At 35.8% G+C, this 19144-nt stretch overlaps 1 protein-coding gene across 17 annotated transcripts in view; it reads left to right on the top strand.

The window, feature by feature from the left end:
• LOC123531196 (uncharacterized) overlaps positions 1-19144 on the top strand; it is a 212904-nt gene that overhangs the window by 125509 nt on the left and 68251 nt on the right. For all 17 annotated transcript variants that reach the window (XM_053518559.1, XM_053518550.1, XM_053518556.1 and 14 more), the window contains 7 exons: positions 642-867; positions 1711-1877; positions 5219-5370; positions 5726-5961; positions 6426-6557; positions 15329-15559; positions 15779-15991. In XM_053518559.1, the coding sequence (XP_053374534.1) occupies positions 642-867; positions 1711-1877; positions 5219-5370; positions 5726-5961; positions 6426-6557; positions 15329-15559; positions 15779-15991 (1357 nt within the window). The remainder of the gene's footprint in view (positions 1-641; positions 868-1710; positions 1878-5218; positions 5371-5725; positions 5962-6425; positions 6558-15328; positions 15560-15778; positions 15992-19144) is intronic.

Genomic DNA, 19144 nt, shown 5'->3' with positions numbered 1-19144 from the left:
ATCGTCTGCTTTACAACAGTTAAGAGTTCAGATGTGCAGGAATTGAATCATAAGGGGGTTTGCCAAAGTGGTTAATTATCCAACCATCTGAATGATGAAGAGAGCTAAATCAGATGATAAACTTCAGGAAGGCAGTGTTAATTTTTATTGTTGAACTTCATCAATCCCAGTAGTAAAGAAGCCTGCGTCTTGAGGCTATTTTACATCATAATTGACATTGTAATGTTCTCTCACCAGTCTAGGTGTCGTCCGTTGTTTATCACAGAATATAAAGTGCTTGGCTTGTTTCTTTTTTCAACGACAAGAATTTCAAGCCATGTTAGAATTTAAGATGTATTTGTCAGTAATGATGCTGTTTTAGCATTTTAACATTCAAGTATTAAGTGAGAGATTGTATTAAACTTTGGCGTATTGAGAGACAAATAAATGTTTCATTAAAAAAGAATTCAAATTATGTAATGTTAGAACTTTATTGTGGATTTTCTGTATACTATCAGCCAGTGTAAGCATTGCATTTTCCTAGTTTAAGTCTTTGAAAAGAGCTATAAATAATTAGTGGAGATTTTCTAGATATATTATTGCATTCAACATGTTAGGGCATTGTTTTGAGCAAAATTTTAACATGATCTGATATTTCCTAGGTGTTTGAGGCGAGGAACGGGGAAGATCGATCAGAGGAAGATGTTTCACAAGGAGGCTCCTTACAGGGAACTCTAGAGGAAGTTGGGGTCCAGTCTCTAGATACCTCCATGGTGGATACATCAATGGACCAGTCTAGGGGCACCTTGCGGGGGGTAGACACCACCCAGGATACTGAGCTTATACAGTTTTCTGAGGAAGACGAATCTGATAAATCTATGGAAGAAGGTAAGAACCAGTCTTTAACCTTTAGCCTGCTGGCAGCAAGTGATTCTGCCTTTACGACCAGTGCAGACCAAGATCAGCCTGCACATCCACGCTGGCTGATCATGGTCTGCACTGGTTGCTATTCAGTCAGTAAATTTTCAGTGAACACCCCTTTAAATAATAAGTGTTACTGTCTAAATTAAATGATGGACTAGTCAATTTTAGGAATTAGCGGCTACTTGTATTAAACAACCACTTGTCTGAAGCAGTCAATCAGCTTACTTCCCAAATTGACTTTGTTTTAATTTTAATTTGTCATAAGTAGCAACATGTCTTGAGCAGCGAGATTGTTTTCCTCCCTTAACAGGCTGCATAATACAGGTTTGTCTATACATCAAAAGACCAATCATGTAACTTAGTTTTGTATGCAGAAAATGAATCATTTTTCTGTAACCAGTCTGGAGAACAGATAGAATAGAAGTTACAAACTTTTTACTCAGCTATTTGATAAAATAAACAAGACTTAGTGCAGACCAACCTTGCACTCAGTTTACTATCTTTACTGGAACAAAATGTTGATATACTACATCTTGTTCTGCCATGAATTGCTTATACACTTTTCACTGGGTCTCTCAAACCCTTCCCCATCCCAAACAGTGAGAAATTTGGCAGTCCAATGTCTGTTACTGCACCTTTTTAAGACCTCATGAGATTTTTATTTAGGTGAAGTTGGTGATGTCTGTTCACTACATTTTTGCTAAGTCTCAGTATGCTATCTCCAGGAAATGAAAATTGATGCTTTGTCCATTTAAGTTTTCTTCTAAAATAGTTCCTGAAGTAATAGAATATGTTATACCTTTGCAGGTACAGAGACCCAGAAGAGTGATAGAAGTACACCAGTAGCTCTGATGCAGACACTAGGGTACGGAGCAGAAATTCCTGGCGGTCCAACAGTGAAATCTCTGGATGATACTACAGACTCCTCTATCAGGGCCTCCGACAGGGAGGAGACGGCAGCTAGAGTTAAAGAGGTTTGTTTCTTACATTTTAGTAGCAAATTTCCCCGAAGAGAGGCCCTCAGATGTTGTGCATAGTAAATAAAGATATGGTGATTATGAAGTTTAACTGTCTCCACAACTTGGATGTTCTCGGTTTCAGTACCTGTCACATGCTGTACTGTCATCCATTTGTCTGTTCATCCAAGAAAGCAAAATTGATTAATACATAATCAGCTAGGCTCATAATCTTCCTGTTTGATTTGTTGGGAAAAAAACATTAGAACTAAAATGCAGCCTTACAACAAACCACTTAAACTTAAAAAAATTATCTGCTTTTTGGAAACTATTATAGAAAATCTGTGTAATTGCTGCTATTGAGGTTAACATACTATTTGGGAGAATATACTCCCCTCACATACCTTTTATTACACTACAGAAAACCAGTGTTTGATGAGCATAGCTTTATACATATTTAATAGTAATTCATTGTGGCTGGGTAATTGAGTATTGAAATCACAGCATGGTGTATTCCCCTAGGACTGCAGTTGTACTATGGGTTAGGGAAAAGTATTTCATTTATATGTGCTACTCGTGTGTTGAGAGAAATATATATCACTGATTTTAATATTGTTGATAATTCTAGGTGATGATAAATGAAGTTAATTCAGGATTTATACTTTGTTTGAGATGGGGAAATTTTCGTAATATAATATAGTTAATTAGCTTAGTAGGTAAATACTTGCCAGTCAGCTATACGGTCTTGTCTTAAAGACACCATATTCCATTTCTGTTGTCTTCTAACTTTGCCCCAGATCGTAGTCAGCGGACTTGAGACGACCAGGCCAAGATGCTTCAGACCAAGTTTGAAGTTATTCTGACCAGAAATTTCTGTTTTCCATGCCAATAGTCAAGCTTCAAAGCAGTCATAATTTTGGAAGTGCTTGATTGCTGTGAGAAAGTTGTTGGTCTCTCATGAGGAAGGCATTAAGCATTAAAACTCATTACACGATAGTGTTTAAAATTGAATAATGCTGAGAAAAGCAGCTGCAATAGCAAAAACATTTACAAAATATTTAACATGAATGATAACAAGTCATTGAGTCTTGATGAGGGGACATACTGTCAATAGAAATTTCAGATCACAAGCTTTTCAGGACGTAGGAAATACGACAGAGAGTTTGACCTTATTTTATTGTAAACGAAATAAAAATAATCCATTTAGGCTACAAAAAGTCATATTACCTTTATACAGGGAATTGCCTAGAAATTTATCACAAGGAAGTCAAAAGATTTATGATAGGGAGTCTGCTATGCTATTTATTATTTACAAGAAAATCAATTCCAGAACAGAATGTGGAAAGAAGTAGGGCTTGATTTCTTCTTCCTTAGTAATTTTGGAATGATCCAAGCGGGATGGTAGTAAGTTGGTGTGGTGCAAGAGGTTTCAGATTTCAATGGATTTAAGATTCATTTTATGAAAGTGAAACATGAATGGGATGCATATGAGTGTGAGGAACAGGGTTGTGAAAATCAATGGCAAGATACACAAGGTAATGATGAACAGGGAGGGATCAAATGTTTGGAGGCATGGTGGTGCAGGTGTGGAGATTCAAACTTTTGATCTTGATGTCCCTGGTTTGAATTCTGCTGAGTGTGGTGAAAATACTGGTCAGAAATTCAGGGCAATCATTGAGCACATTGAGTTAACACAAGTTATGTATAAGTTGTAAGAACTTTCTCTGCAACTGATGTAAAATAAATAGGTTTAAATTTAACAGAATATTTGTAGGAAATATTGCAGAAAATTAAGATTTTGTCCCTTTTAAGGTAGTTTTGCACGTTTGAAAAACCGAAAGTGATAGCGTAACGTCATTTATCCGGAAAACGTAGAATAAAGCCTGGATTCGGCGTACGGAAATGAAAATCAGTTTATGAATTAATCGAAACCTGTGAGTAAATTTATTACAGTGGCACTGTTGCTATATTTCTAAAGTCAAAATATGATATTAAAACATATGGCACGTTAAAAAATCAAAATAATGTCTTAAAATTAGGGTGAAATGTCCGGTTCACTTTAATCATGATCACATATCTCAAAAATAAGCACATGGACCTATATATTTTATTTCACCAAATTAAAGGCCATATGTTTATTATCAACCGTGTGAAGTTTCATCAAAATCTACATTGTAGAAAAAATTCTATTTTTGAAAATGTTATGAAAGTTATAATTTTCCCTTAGACTCCCATTATGAAATATTGCATGAGGTCCAAATTTTTCAAATCAGTCTAGCAAAAAATCAAGCACACGACCCTATCTTTTTTATTTGCTTAATTTTCTAGGTATATTATGAAGTTTTGAAAAATCAGAGTTTAATCAAATTCTACATTGTAGAAAAAATTTCGTTCCAAACGTGCAGAACTATCTTAAAAATCAAAATTAAAACCATCACCCGGCTGTTGCTGCTTAAATGAAGTCTACTTGAAAAACTAAGAATCTAATTTATATAGTGAATTTTAAGAAAACAGTCCCAGTTAGCATACATGTGAACTCTCCTGATTTTTGCGCGAGTCTCCCGATTTGGACTGTAAAACCCAACTCTCACGATCGGGAAATACAATATCCCGATTTTTAACATTTGCGTCTATAGGATTTTGTAACGTGAAATACTCAACTGTAACTTCGGTTCAAATCACGCGTGACTGACTGGTTTACATAATTGTCAGATTGCTGCAGAATTGAAATAGGGATATCAAGAAAAAATGAAACAGTCTGTGTTCAATCCATCATGTCAAAACATAAACTGTGACATACTGTGTGTTGTAACTTGTGTTTTTAACACATATTAAACTGGTCATTAGCAATTATTGGGAATGACATGGATGCCCTTGAACATAAAAGGAATGACTGATTTGAAAAGACGCCGAAATGGTAAAGCAGTTAGGAGATTTGTCAAAATAAGATTACTCAATTTGAAAATTTACATAACTCTTTTGCTTAGTCTAGGAAATCACAACTTTTAAAAACAAAATCAAGATGAGGCAAACAAACCATATCATTAATTTTTTAATATGGTACTTCAGCAATATTTCCATTTCTTTAAAAGTCTTCTATCTGTTAACATAAGATTTACACAATGCCAAAACGTCCTGCACCTGCATACCAGGAAGAGTAAAGTGATAGATACTAACTGCTACATGATGATTGATTCTACACCAGAACTATGTCATACTCCTAGAAGTAAGCTACAGTTAGTGTTCACTGTTGTAACAAGAATGTTGTTCATTAAAGAATGTTGTTCATTAAAGACCATTTCAATTTTCTTTTAATTACAATTTAGAAACAGTGAAAATAATGAATCCCTATACTTCAGTTGGAGGGAGAAGTTGAGGAACTCCGTCGCCGACTTCAGGTCGAGTTGAGTAAACAAGATGATCAGATGGAACGTATGGACAGAGAGAAACAGGAAGAGAGTAACCTGGCGGCTATGTTACGTGGAGATATTGAACGACTCAACTCAGACAGGTATATTATGAGGAAATATTGAGCTACTGAAGTTAGACAAACTATGTTATGACAAACTATGTTATGGGGACATATTGAATGACTTAACTCAGACAGGTTTGTTATAGGAAGATGTGGAACGACTTAACTCAGACAGGTTTTTTTATAGGAAGATGTGGAACGATTTAAGTCAGACAAGTATGTTGATGAATAATTGAATGACTTATATCAGACTGTATGTTATTGGAAGACATTGAAATTCTTAAGCATTTTCTTAATATACAGCTCTAAGTGTTGAAGTTACGTTTGAAAATATGCACACTAATGGGTGGGTTAAAGGAACATTAATTGAAGATGTTTTCACTGGCATTTACAGAGAGGCTCTACAGAACACAAATGAGCAGCTGCTAGGCCTGTTGTCAGATGCTGTGAAAACCTACATGGGCGTGGAGGAATCAATTACCAAAAAGATGAAGGTTATGATGGACAAGTCTGGTGATAAGTCGGTAGAAAAAGGTCGTCCAGGGTCAGCTGAGAGAAAAAAGACTCCTCCGCCTGGCCGACGATCACCTGCCACATCTCCTGGGAGAGTCAGTCCTGCTCGAGCAGAAGGTGGGTTTCACAAAATGACCTGATCTACTGTTTAATGTTTGATTTTCAAAGACTTTTATTATGTGTGAAAGTAATTGATATGTAACTTTCAGATACATACTGGAAGCTGTGGAACAGGATCTTGTTACCTTTCGTTTCTGTACTGAAAAACAAAAGTATCTTACAGAAGGCTTAATCATGTGTAAAGATCTGTTCTTTCCTTCTTTTTCACTGAAAAGGATCTTTTGCTGTGTTATTTTCTGTTCTAAAAAGTTTATTCTTCATATTTAGTGGGTTCTTTCCAGTACTTATTGCATGATGAAAGAATAAATTCTCTTTAGAGTTTTCATCAACTAGAAATTTAAAAGTTTGAAGATGAACAGTTGTAGCAGGTTTTCCTTTGAGCTACATACATACATTACCAGTAATTGTAAATACATTTTTGATGGACAGGAAAGTATATTATATAGAACTTACTGTTACAGATGGTGACAACGCACAGGACACTAGTATAGTGTCAAATGTGACAGATGAAGGACTAGATCTCTCACAACATATCTCAGACAGTATATTCCAAGGTCCAGAACTCAAGTCTGAGGAGGAAGAACTTCTTGCAGGTTAGTTATACTTGACTTATTGACTTCTGTAGAGCCCACTTAGATATAGTCATCCAAATGGCCATTCAGTGTTTGTGCATGCGTCCGGATTTGTTTGTCCGGATCGTAACTTTTACATGCATGAAGCAATCTTGTTTATATTTGACATGAATGTTAACCTCAGTGAGATGGAGTGTCATGCACAAACCCCAGGTTCCTATCGCAAATATCAAGGTCACAGTTGGAGGTCAAAGATCATGTTAGATCTTAACAGGCCCGTAACTTCGACATGCATTGAGGAATCTTGTTTATATTTGGCATGAATGTTTAACTCAATGAGAGGGAGTGTCATGTGCAAACCCCAGGTTCCTAAATCAAAGGTCAAGGTCACAGGGTCAAAGGGCGGGCTCGACATGTTGCCCATGGGCATCTAGTTGTAAGCCAGTGGTGGTATACAGAGATGTAAGTTCTGGCATACTATCCATTCTATAATGGGTTGACATACCAGCTATTCTGTTACAGTCTGGCATGCCGTCAGTTTTGTTTGACCTTGCATGCTATCCATTCTGTATTGGTCTGGTGTGCTATGTATTGTATAGTGGTTTGCTATCAGTTTTATTTCATCTGACATGTTATCTGTTCTATTCTGTTCTGACATGCTGTACAGTCTGCAGTGGTATGGCGTACTGTTCATTCTGTTATGCTCTGACATGCTATCCAACCTCTACTTGTCCTGCATGATATAGAGCTTGTAACGACCTGGCTTACTGTACATTTAGTTACGTTCTCAGAGAAAGAGTTTGTTCAACGAAAAACAATGATCCTGGGTAAGATGTATGGAATAAATGGAGACAACTCTGATTTAAACTTTATTGTAGGCTTAGGTGATTAGGTACTTTCTGTATCTTGCAAACTGTGCACTATTTTACCTCTAGCAATGAAAAAAAAGCATGCTACTGCAGTCAGATTTGAATGTTGTTAAGTCTGTGATCAGTGATTTGGAAAAAAAACAAACATGTAGAGATCAGTCAAATCAGTGAATGCCTTTGGGAAATATTGTGACATTTTGGGAAATATTGTGACATTTTCTGAAGTGAAATTTGTCAGACTATTTTTGAGAAAAGTTAAAACCCACAGACTAAAAGAAATAGGCATGTAGAGCTTCTGATGGGAAGAGAAAAGTCTCTGCGACCTATATATATTTTTAAATGTATGAAACAATTTAACTAAATCTGTACCTTGTGCACTCCTCTCTTTCTTCAGTTCCTCTCCAATTCTGTGGAACTTTGTATCGATCAACAACATGAAGCAGACATGAACATATTGTTGGAAATTTCATGTCACATTTTTTGTGTTCTTCCTTTTTTAGCTCACCTGAGCACAAAGTGCTCAAAGGTGAGCTTTTGTGATAGCCCTGTGTTTGTCGTCTGTCAGTCATCCGTCGTCAACAATTAACACTCTAGAGGTCACAATTTTAGCCCAATCTTAATGAAACTTGGTCAGAGTGTTACCCTCAATATAATCTTGGAGGAGTTCGATATTGGGTCATCTGGGGTCAAAAACTAGGTTACCAGGTCAAATCAAAGGAAAAGCTTGTTAACACTCTAGAGGTCACAATTTTGGCTCAATCTTAATGATACTTGGTCAGAATGTTACCCTCAATAAAATCTTGGACGAGATCGATATCGGGTCATCTGGGGTCAGAAACTAGGTCACCAGGTCAAATCAAAGGAAAAGCTTGTTAACACTGTAGAAGCCACATTTATGACTGTATCTTCATGAAATTTGGTCAGAATGTTAATCTTGATGATCTCAAGATCCAGTTTGAATCTGGGTCATGAAGGGGCAAAAACTAGGTCACCAGGGCAAATCAAAGGAAAAGCTAGTTAATACTTCAGAGGCCACATTTATAATCATATCTTAATGAAACTTGGTCAGAATGTTAATCTTGATGATCTATAGGTCAAGTTCAGATCTGGATCAGAAGGGGTAAAAAAGTAGGTCACTAGGTCAAATCTAAGGAAAAGCTTGCGAACTCTAGGTCACCAGGTCAAATCAAAGGAAGAGCTAGTTAACACTGTAGAGGTCACAGTTTTGGCCCATTCTTAATGATACTTGGTCAGAATGTTGCCCTCAGTAAAATCTTGGATGAGTTTGATATTGGGTCATCTGGGGTCAGAAACTAGGTCACCAGGTCAGATCAAAGGAAAAGCTTGTTAACACTGTAGAAGCCACATTTGTAACTGTATCTTCATGAAACTTGGTCAGAACGTTCATCTTGAGATCTGAAGGTCCAGTGTGAATCTGGGTCATGCAGGGTCAAAAACTAGGTCACCAGGTCAAATCAAAGGAAAAGCTAGTTAACACTCTAGAGGCCACATTTATGACCATATCTTAATGAAATTTGGTCAGAATGTTAATCTTGATGATTCCTAGGTCAAGTGAGCGATACAGGGCCTTCATGGCCCTCTTGTTATATATATTTTATTCTGTGAAACATTTTCAGGGGACATGTGTCATACTGTGTTGACATCCTTATTGTAGTAATCTGTTTCTGATTTTTTTTATGCCCCCCAAAGGGAGGCATAGTTTTTGAACCGTCTGTCAGTCTGTCCGCAATTTTCGTGTCCGGTCCATATCTTTGTCATCGATGGATGGATTTTCAAATAACTTGGCATGAATGTGTACCACAGTAAGACGATGTGTCGCGCGCAAGACCAAGGTCCGTAGCTCAAAGGTCAAGGTCACACTTAGACGTTAAAGGTCATTTTTCATGATAGTGCATTCGTGTCCGGTCCATATCTTTGTCATCCATGGATGGATTTTCAAATAACTTGGCATGAATGTGTACCACAGTAAGAGACGACGTGTCGCGCGCAAGACCCAGGTCCGTAGCTCAAAGGTCAAGGTCACACTTAGACGTTAAAGGTCATTTTTCATGATAGTGCATTCGTGTCCGGTCCATATCTTTGTCATCCATGGATGGATTTTCAAATAACTTGGCATGAATGTGTACCACAATAAGACGACATGTCGCGCGCAAGACCCAGGTCCGTAGCTAAAAGGTCAAGGTCACACTTGGACGTTAAAGGTCATATTTCATGATAGTGCATTGATGGGCGTGTCCGGTCCATATCTTTGTCATTCATGCATGGATTTTAAAATTATTGGGCATGAATGTGTACCACAGTAAGACGACATGTCGCGCGCAAGACCCAGGTCCTAAACTCTAACAACGGCCATAACTATTCATTCAAAGTGCCATCGGGGGCATGTGTCATCCTATGGAGACAGCTCTTGTTTTTTTTGTTTTTTTTTGGAAACTACTTACTTTATTTTCTTAAATAGCTTAGTGTTAAAATTCAATGCAGGCTTTGAAGATAATATGCCCAGTTAAAGATTCTATTGATGTTTTTGGAGGATCAGCTGCTTTATGTCAGAAGCCAAAAAAAAGCAACACTTTAAATTCAGAACATTACGAGTTGTTTTGTAAGACAATTAGTCCACTACCAAAATTTCATTTGCATATTATTGGAATTTGCTAGCTTATTTTGGAAACTTTCAGATTTGGTTATTTCTCTTCTTAACTTAATTGTTTCAATAACAAGTTAAATTATTTTTATTTACAGTAAAATTCCATGATTATCAAAGCAGATTCAAATATTGTAAAATTTTGAAAACATTGTTTTGTATTCCTGATTTTTGTCTTGCTGCAGTCAGATATAGACGACGCAATTTTGGCTCAATCTTAATGATACTTGGTCAGAATGTTACCCTCAATAAAATCTTGGACGAGATCGATATCGGGTCATCTGGGGTCAGAAACTAGGTCACCAGGTCAAATCAAAGGAAAAGCTTGTTAACACTGTAGAAGCCACATCTATGACTGTATCTTCATGAAATTTGGTCAGAATGTTAATCTTGATGATCTCAAGATCCAGTTTGAATCTGGGTCATGAAGGGGCAAAAACTAGGTCACCAGGGCAAATCAAAGGAAAAGCTAGTTAATACTTCAGAGGCCACATTTATAATCATATCTTAATGAAACTTGGTCAAAATGTTAATCTTGATGATCTATAGGTCAAGTTCAGATCTGGATCAGAAGGGGTAAAAAAGTAGGTCACTAGGTCAAATCTAAGGAAAAGCTTGTGAACTCTAGGTCACCAGGTCAAATCAAAGGAAGAGCTAGTTAACACTGTAGAGGTCACAGTTTTGGCCCATTCTTAATGATACTTGGTCAGAATGTTGCCCTCAGTAAAATCTTGGATGAGTTTGATATTGGGTCATCTGGGGTCAGAAACTAGGTCACCAGGTCAGATCAAAGGAAAAGCTTGTTAACACTGTAGAAGCCACATTTGTAACTGTATCTTCATGAAACTTGGTCAGAACGTTCATCTTGAGATCTGAAGGTCCAGTGTGAATCTGGGTCATGTAGGGTCAAAAACTAGGTCACCAGGTCAAATCAAAGGAAAAGCTAGTTAACACTCTAGAGGCCACATTTATGACCATATCTTAATGAAATTTGGTCAGAATGTTAATCTTGATGATTCCTAGGTCAAGTGAGCGATACAGGGCCTTCATGGCCCTCTTGTTATATATATTTTATTCTGTGAAACATTTTCAGGGGACATGTGTCATACTGTGTTGACATCCTTATTGTAGTAATCTGTTTCTGATTTTTTTTTATGCCCCCCAAAGGAAGGCATATAGTTTTTGAACCGTCTGTCAGTCTGTCCGCAACTTTCGTGTCCGGTCCATATCTTTGTCATCGATGGATGGATTTTCAAATAACTTGGCATGAATGTGTACCACAGTAAGACGACGTGTCGCGCGCAAGACCAAGGTCCGTAGCTCAAAGGTCAAGGTCACACTTAGACGTTAAAGGTCATTTTTCATGATAGTGCATTCGTGTCCGGTCCATATCTTTGTCATCCATGGATGGATTTTCAAATAACTTGGCATGAATGTGTACCACAGTAAGAGACGACGTGTCGCGCGCAAGACCCAGGTCCGTAGCTCAAAGGTCAAGGTCACACTTAGACGTTAAAGGTCATTTTTCATGATAGTGCATTCGTGTCCGGTCCATATCTTTGTCATCCATGGATGGATTTTCAAATAACTTGGCATGAATGTGTACCACAATAAGACGACATGTCGCGCGCAAGACCCAGGTCCGTAGCTAAAAGGTCAAGGTCACACTTGGACGTTAAAGGTCATATTTCATGATAGTGCATTGATGGGCGTGTCCGGTCCATATCTTTGTCATTCATGCATGGATTTTAAAATTATTGGGCATGAATGTGTACCACAGTAAGACGACGTGTCGCGCGCAAGACCCAGGTCCTAAACTCTAACAACGGCCATAACTATTCATTCAAAGTGCCATCGGGGGCATGTGTCATCCTATGGAGACAGCTCTTGTTTTTTTTGGTTTTTTTTGGAAACTACTTACTTTATTTTCTTAAATAGCTTAGTGTTAAAATTCAATGCAGGCTTTGAAGATAATATGCCCAGTTAAAGATTCTATTGATGTTTTTGGAGGATCAGCTGCTTTATGTCAGAAGCCAAAAAAAAGCAACACTTTAAATTCAGAACATTACGAGTTGTTTTGTAAGACAATTAGTCCACTACTAAAATTTCATTTGCATATTATTGGAATTTGCTAGCTTCTTTTGGAAACTTTCAGATTTGGTTATTTCTCTTCTTAACTTAATTGTTTCAATAACAAGTTAAATTATTTTTATTTACAGTAAAATTCCATGATTATCAAAGCAGATTCAAATATTGTAAAATTTTGAAAACATTGTTTTGTATTCCTGATTTTTGTCTTGCTGCAGTCAGATATAGTGAAAAGTCAGCCACAGAATTCTGGATTCTTGCATGCCAGACAGGATTTTCCCATGCTTTTCCGGTGTTAGAAAAACTCTTTACACCCCTGGTATAATTTATGAATGAATGTGTAAATTCATACGCTACTATAACAAAATAGTGCCTTTAAGAAAAACCTTCGTTTTTTTTTTTTTATATCTTCTACAAATTGAAGAATAAGACATGCAAGAAAAAAGAATCAATCACTGGCTGAGGGTAAAGATGGGAATATCCGACACTCGGGTAGCTTTAGGCGGTAACTCAGCAGGAGCCTCGTTACTGCCTAAACGGTTACCCTCGTGCCAGATATTCCCATCTTTATCCGCAACCAGTGAAAGACTCTTATAATATTAGGACATTACTGATTAGACCATTTAGAAAATTACATAATTTTGTAAAATTCAAAACTTTATTATCATGAGTTAACAAAAGTGACTCTGTTATTACATGTACCATACTCTTTTACTGAATTTTTGTACTCAGTCATTTTTTAACAAGCAAAAAAAAAAAACAGTTGAGTATTTTACACCATGCTAACTGGTTGAAGGCAGCTGCTGTTTTAACAATAACATAATACAAAAAGACAATTCTTCATCACAGGTTCAAGTTAGAATGTATGACCACTTTTAATATCCATGTTATGCATGTTCGTGTAAGAAAAAATAGATAGGAAGAATTATGATTATATGCATGAAATTTTCAGAGAAGACAATTACACAAGACATTATATGGAAACATATGCTTTATTCTTTGAATGGTATGATTTAAAAAATTGAAGTCTACATGTTTTAATATTCCAGTATGTACTCCTCTTTCCTTTCCTTAATGGTGTCATAAAATTCTTTACTTTTGTATCATATATCTAGAGATTGTAGAACAAAGCTGCTCTGATGAAACAACTGTTCTTTCTTTGTATGCCAAATGTAAGGTAGATTTAATTATCTCCCTTTGAAGAGAATCCCAGAAAAAAACCAACATATTTTGTGGCTTGTAAAATGTTACATTTGAGAGACAAATGAATGTTATTTTAAAATCGGTAAAAAATTAACAATGTCTGGAAAAACTGCATTTCATTTTTATTAAATCTTATATATTAAGATTACTAATACATGTGTATTATATAATTATTTTTTATAGAATTAATAGAAAAACAGCTGACAATCACTGAGATGCTATTTCATAATAATCATTTTATTATAATAAAAAAAATATTTCAGAATTCATGAGAAGTACTGCATGTAAATATCTTGCACAGCAGTTTTTCTTGTGTTTAAAGTTTTTATAAAATTCCTACTTTATTGGAATAAAAATGATTAAATAAACCGTCTCATCTGTAACATTTTCCAAATATAAATAATAACTGTCACTATGTGACTTGCACACTTCAATAGAAAAGTGTATGAGCAATTTCCTGTTAATATGTGAAGTGTTTATAACCTAAGTGTTTGATTCACTGTGTGTGTGTCTCCCTACAACACATGTTCCATGTATTTGTTGAATGGTTGAGTTCATACTATATGTTTATATGTCACAGATGTCTTAAAACATGGCTGACTTTTTTTTTCAAAAGAAAGTGAAGTTTGATGTGTTACATTAGTGGTGTGATTTTTTTTGTCTGCTGAATAAATGTGTTACATGGATTTGATTTAAATTCCAGACAGAATTTTAACAACACAGATGTTGTAAGGAGTTTATAGAAAATAGATTTGTTAATTGAGTTTCGATACCGTATTGTATTAAAGAGATAGTGTAAATGTAACATACAGAGTAAGAAAGGAGGATCATAATAGTTTTGAATACTGGAGTTGTTCAAGATGAATATGGTATAAAATGTTTAGAATGGGAGAGACATAATTCTCTCAGAACAGGTTTCAAATTATAGCATTCATTTATTTTGTGGTTAGTTATAAGAAAGGAATATTTTGCATGAAAACTTTTCGATAATGTTCTAAACAGTAATTGTACCCCCCGAAAACAAAGTTGTAAGGGGGGGTATACTGGTTTCAGGTTGTCTGTCCGTCCGTCTGTCTGTCTGTCTGTCTGTCCGTAGACACAATCTTGTGCACACTATCTGACAAAATTTAATGAAACTTCACACAAGTGATCAGTAACAACAGTAGTTGTGCATGGGACATGTTAAGTTCTTTCAGAAAAAAAATTTGCAGAGTTACGGGACTTTGTTTTTTGTTACTATACTTTACATAGACACAATCTTGTGCGCACCATCTCTCCTCATCCCCTTGACACAATTTAATGAAACTTCACACAAGTGATCAGTAACAACAGTAGTTGTGCATGGGGCATGTTAGGTTCTTTCAGAAAAAAAAATTGCAGAGTTACAGGACTTTGTTTTTTGTTACTATACTATATACATAGACATAATCTTGTGCACACCATCTCTCCTCATTCCGTAGACACAATTTAATGAAACTTCACACAAGTGATCAGTAACAACGGTAGTTGTGCATGGGGCATGTTAGGTTCTTTCAACCACAAAAATTGCAGAGTTATGGGACTTTGTTTCTTGTTAACATACTATGTACATACAGTCTGCATATGCAATCTTGTGCGCGCCTAATCTTTCGAGCCTTTGCAAACAATTTAATGAAACTTCACACAAGTGATCAGTACCAACCCTAGTTGTGCATGGTGCATGTTACGTTTTTAGATTAAAATATTCTGCATAGTTATGGGACTTTGTTTTTTTGTTACTATACTGTATACATACAGTCTATATACATACAGTCCACATAATTATGCAATATTATGTGCGTCAAATTGCAATGTACTGTGTCAGTGCATGCGGGGGGTACATTCATCACCTTTAGTGATAGCTCTAGTTTTTTTATAGAAAACAAAAAACATATGCAAATTAAAAATGTTTGTTTATAATTCTTAAAATTGCCATTTATAAATATTTTTAGATTCTGGGAGTCGTCTACGTTCCTCTGTGACCCACTTGCTAGATGTGATGGAAGAAACTACGAACCAGCTCCTTGAAACACGACAGTCTCAGGCAGAAATAATGGAGACATTAGAGGGCAAAGGTCATGACCTTGAACAGTTAAACTCAAGATGTGATGACCTTGCAGAACGTCTCAAGGAAGAAGTGGAGCGCAAAGACTTCCTTGCTCTGGAATTGCACAAGGCAGAAGGTAGGGTCCTAATATGGAAAGATTTAGAAAGTATAGAATCAGATGCTTGAAGAACAAAACATTTATGTAGAATGTGTTAGAAAATTTGCATAATTTTGGTATTCATAAATGCCGCATATTTATCAGATTTTAATGATTGAATAGCACAGAATAGCAACTGCTTGGAGATACTGTAGAATTATAGGCTGGTAAACATCATAACTGAACCAACATTTTCAGGTCTAATTGAGGGCTACAGTTCTGAGCGCGAGTCCCAGGATGAGCGGATCCATGAATTGGAAGAGGACAAGGAGACTTTGGTGCTTGAACTCGAGACCACAAAGAACAAGCTGTTAGACCTTGAGTCGATGCAGACAGAAAATACGCAGCTAAAGAAGGAAATGGATGAACAGCGAGAATTAATGACGCATAACGTTGGAGAGGAAGCTCAAGGTTTTAATCGTTACCAATATGTAATCATACCGATTGGTGTAGCGATCGGCTGTCTCTTTCTGCACGATTTGTTTTCTAGATAGTATTTGTTTCTAGAGCACATGTAGACTGTGATTTCTCTGTTCTTGTTTTATGATTTTATTCGTTAATCACAAGGTCAAAAAAAGAAGAATGTTTGTTTTTTTTAGTCAAAATGCATGAAATTTAAGATATTATGCTTCAGCAATATATTTGCAGTTTGTATTCAGAGAAAAAAAAATCATAAGTCCTGATTGTGCAGATGTTATTTTGTTTGAATTAAACAGTATTGGACTTTTTTCTTCCTGTATTTCTGTCAGAAGTTTTAGTTTTCGACGAAATGTATGCTGTAAATTTGAAAATATTTAGTATTTAAATGAATCAGACTTTGGCAATTTAGGAGTTAAGAGTAAATGCTTAGAATTAAGCTGTTTTCGCGTTTTAAAATCATATCAAAATTTACATTCTGTATAGTTATAAGTATATATATTACTGCATATATTCAGATACACATATTTCACATATCATAGTTTGTCTATTTTATTTATTGTATGTTTGCACATTTCCTTTTATTGTGATTTAATTATGAAGGTCACCTCTGAATCTACTCTATCCTTTCCTTTATTTCTAACAAAAGTAGAAGTCAAGGTAGTGGTCCTATGATAACAGATGGCACATTCCATTTCAGTTATGTATTCTCTTAATGTGAATTTGGCATTCTCCTGTTGTTATGAAAAAGCCAATTTTGTTACAGCGGAAGGATGCCGATACAGCATTCAAGAATATGTAACTGCACAGAAATCGGTTTACTAACTGAAGACTGTTGGAACAAACTAGATCTAGCAGTTCACTTTATTTTGTCAAATTGTTAAGAATGTATGAAATAGTCTGCCTAGGGAGTGACATAATCTGGCTGCTTATGGCAAGTTGAAATTAGAACAGAAATTAAAGTAAACAGGTGTCTGTTTTGGAAGATAGCTAGCTGGCAGCTTGAATCAATTGGCTGGGTAATGCTAAAGGCCACTAAGACAAGTTTTACTTACATGCAATATGAGGCTAAAATTAATAAAGTTTGGATTATCTCAGTGTGACATAGTTCTAGTAGTGGAGCTTCGGTATTAAGGGGGTTGTGATTTCATTTGTGTTCATGTATTAGGGAATTGATTCAACCAGTTTTCGTCGCATAGCAACGAAAATCTGGATGGATCCCTCTACGGTAACATACGATATACCGAATGAGAAATATACTATCGAATTAAAAAATGTGTACTTCCGGCACATGCACAGAGTGTCTGACTTGGGAATTTTTGGAAGAATACGCTTTTTCCTTGTGCCTAATGAGCGTCCACATAACTTGTCCAAACCATCAATACAAATGTGGGCAGTGTTGTTTTTATTCCAAAATCTACCTTTAAATTGATAGGGAATAGATGCTGCTTGGATTGATCCCTCTACAGTATAATGCAATATATCGAATGAGATATTTACTATCAACTTGAAAAATGTGTCCTGCCATCATTAGACAGTTCTTTTCAAATGTTATGGGATGGGTTGAAGTCGGATCGATTCCCAACTGAGGCAGTGCCTTATTTCATATTAGGTTTTAATACATTACTATATGCATCTGCTGAAATAGTCTGATAACTGTATGCATCTGCTGAAATAGTCTGATAACTTTTTGTCACGGAAATTTACATGTTAACTACAGTATAGTGCGTGTAAGGCATTTTTGATAGCTTTCAGTCTTTTCGATCACAGACTTACTGAAATAAAGGTATCCTAACATAGCCATGAAGTTGAATCCCTGCCGTTAAATGGTAGGTTCAGGAGTGACTTTGTATTATTAATACTGTCTGATGTTGTGATATGGTTAAGGCATGGTGTGCATTTGTCTCTTTAGATGTATTGAATCTCTATATGTAAGGTTTTGTAGACATCTAGATTATTGGCATTTAGTAAAATGTATTAATGTGTGAGACATTTCTTGTCCAGCTGCTCTTGGTTGTGTCACTATGATTTTAAATTACAAACATGTGTCGGTGTGGTTCTACACCCAGCGAAGAAGATAAGTTTTGAAGTGAGAGGAAGAAAAGAAGTTAATCACAATTCTAAGAAGTGTTGAACCCATTCACTGGATGTCATGTAGAAATATGAACATGGACTGCATATTAAAGCATAAATATATTGTGTGTTGCACAGTTCACACGGAAAAACAAATATCTTAGTTTAATTTTGAGTTTTGCCAATATTTTATACATCAGAAATGAACAGAAAAAAGTATTATATAGAAATATACAGTTGGAGGATTTACCATATATTAATATTTGTCCTTTTGTTTGTTTTCGTGACTTTGGAAATGGATATTTTGAATAGTTTCCAGTAAGTAATGGATCAGAGATCTTGTAACTGAATGTGACATAGTAACAAGAGAGAAACTCTTGTGTGCCATACGTTAGAATGTCATTTTATTGTTATATATGAATGGGATTTGTTAATAAAAGGTATGACAGTTAAAACATGTTTTATAGTTTATTAGATATTCTTTTTCATAATGACTTAATCTTCTGATAAAATCGTACTTTCACTTGTAATTTTCATTTCGTCTTCAAAAAATCTCCAATGTTCAGCTTTCCAAGATCGAATTTAGCATTCTTTGCAAACCTTGAACCACACGATAAACAAGGAAATCTTTGTTTAGGTAGGGATAACACATGCTTTTTCATGTTGTGTGCTAGAGGCCAAGGGAACCAGCGTAACCTGAGGGATCCTTAAGAGGCTTTAATAGGAAACTAACCTGTGTTAATGGTATTCTAGCATAAAACTTAAAAAGTTGAATTAAATGAATATGATGTTGAAAGGTGTTCATTTCCTTAAAGACTTGCGCTTTACAGGACCAAAATACAATAGAACAGTTTACTGGCTCAGAATCCGGGAAAACTGGTTAGTTTTACTGTCCACTGTAACCGAATTGAAATACTGTTAAAAACATAGCTATACCCAATGACAGTAAAAGCATGTTTCATGCAAGAATATGATTTACAAGCTCAGTTCAAGAATCACAGGCTACTTTTCATGCATTTTTCTCATTTGAAAATGTTGATTTTTGAGCTAGTGATCCATAGGACATATGAATGT

Source organism: Mercenaria mercenaria, chromosome 11 (genome assembly GCF_021730395.1).
Source record: "Mercenaria mercenaria strain notata chromosome 11, MADL_Memer_1, whole genome shotgun sequence".
Classification (NCBI taxonomy): domain Eukaryota; kingdom Metazoa; phylum Mollusca; class Bivalvia; order Venerida; family Veneridae; genus Mercenaria; species Mercenaria mercenaria.
Note: the sequence above shows the minus strand (reverse complement) of the source record. Positions and strands in the feature narration are given on the sequence as shown.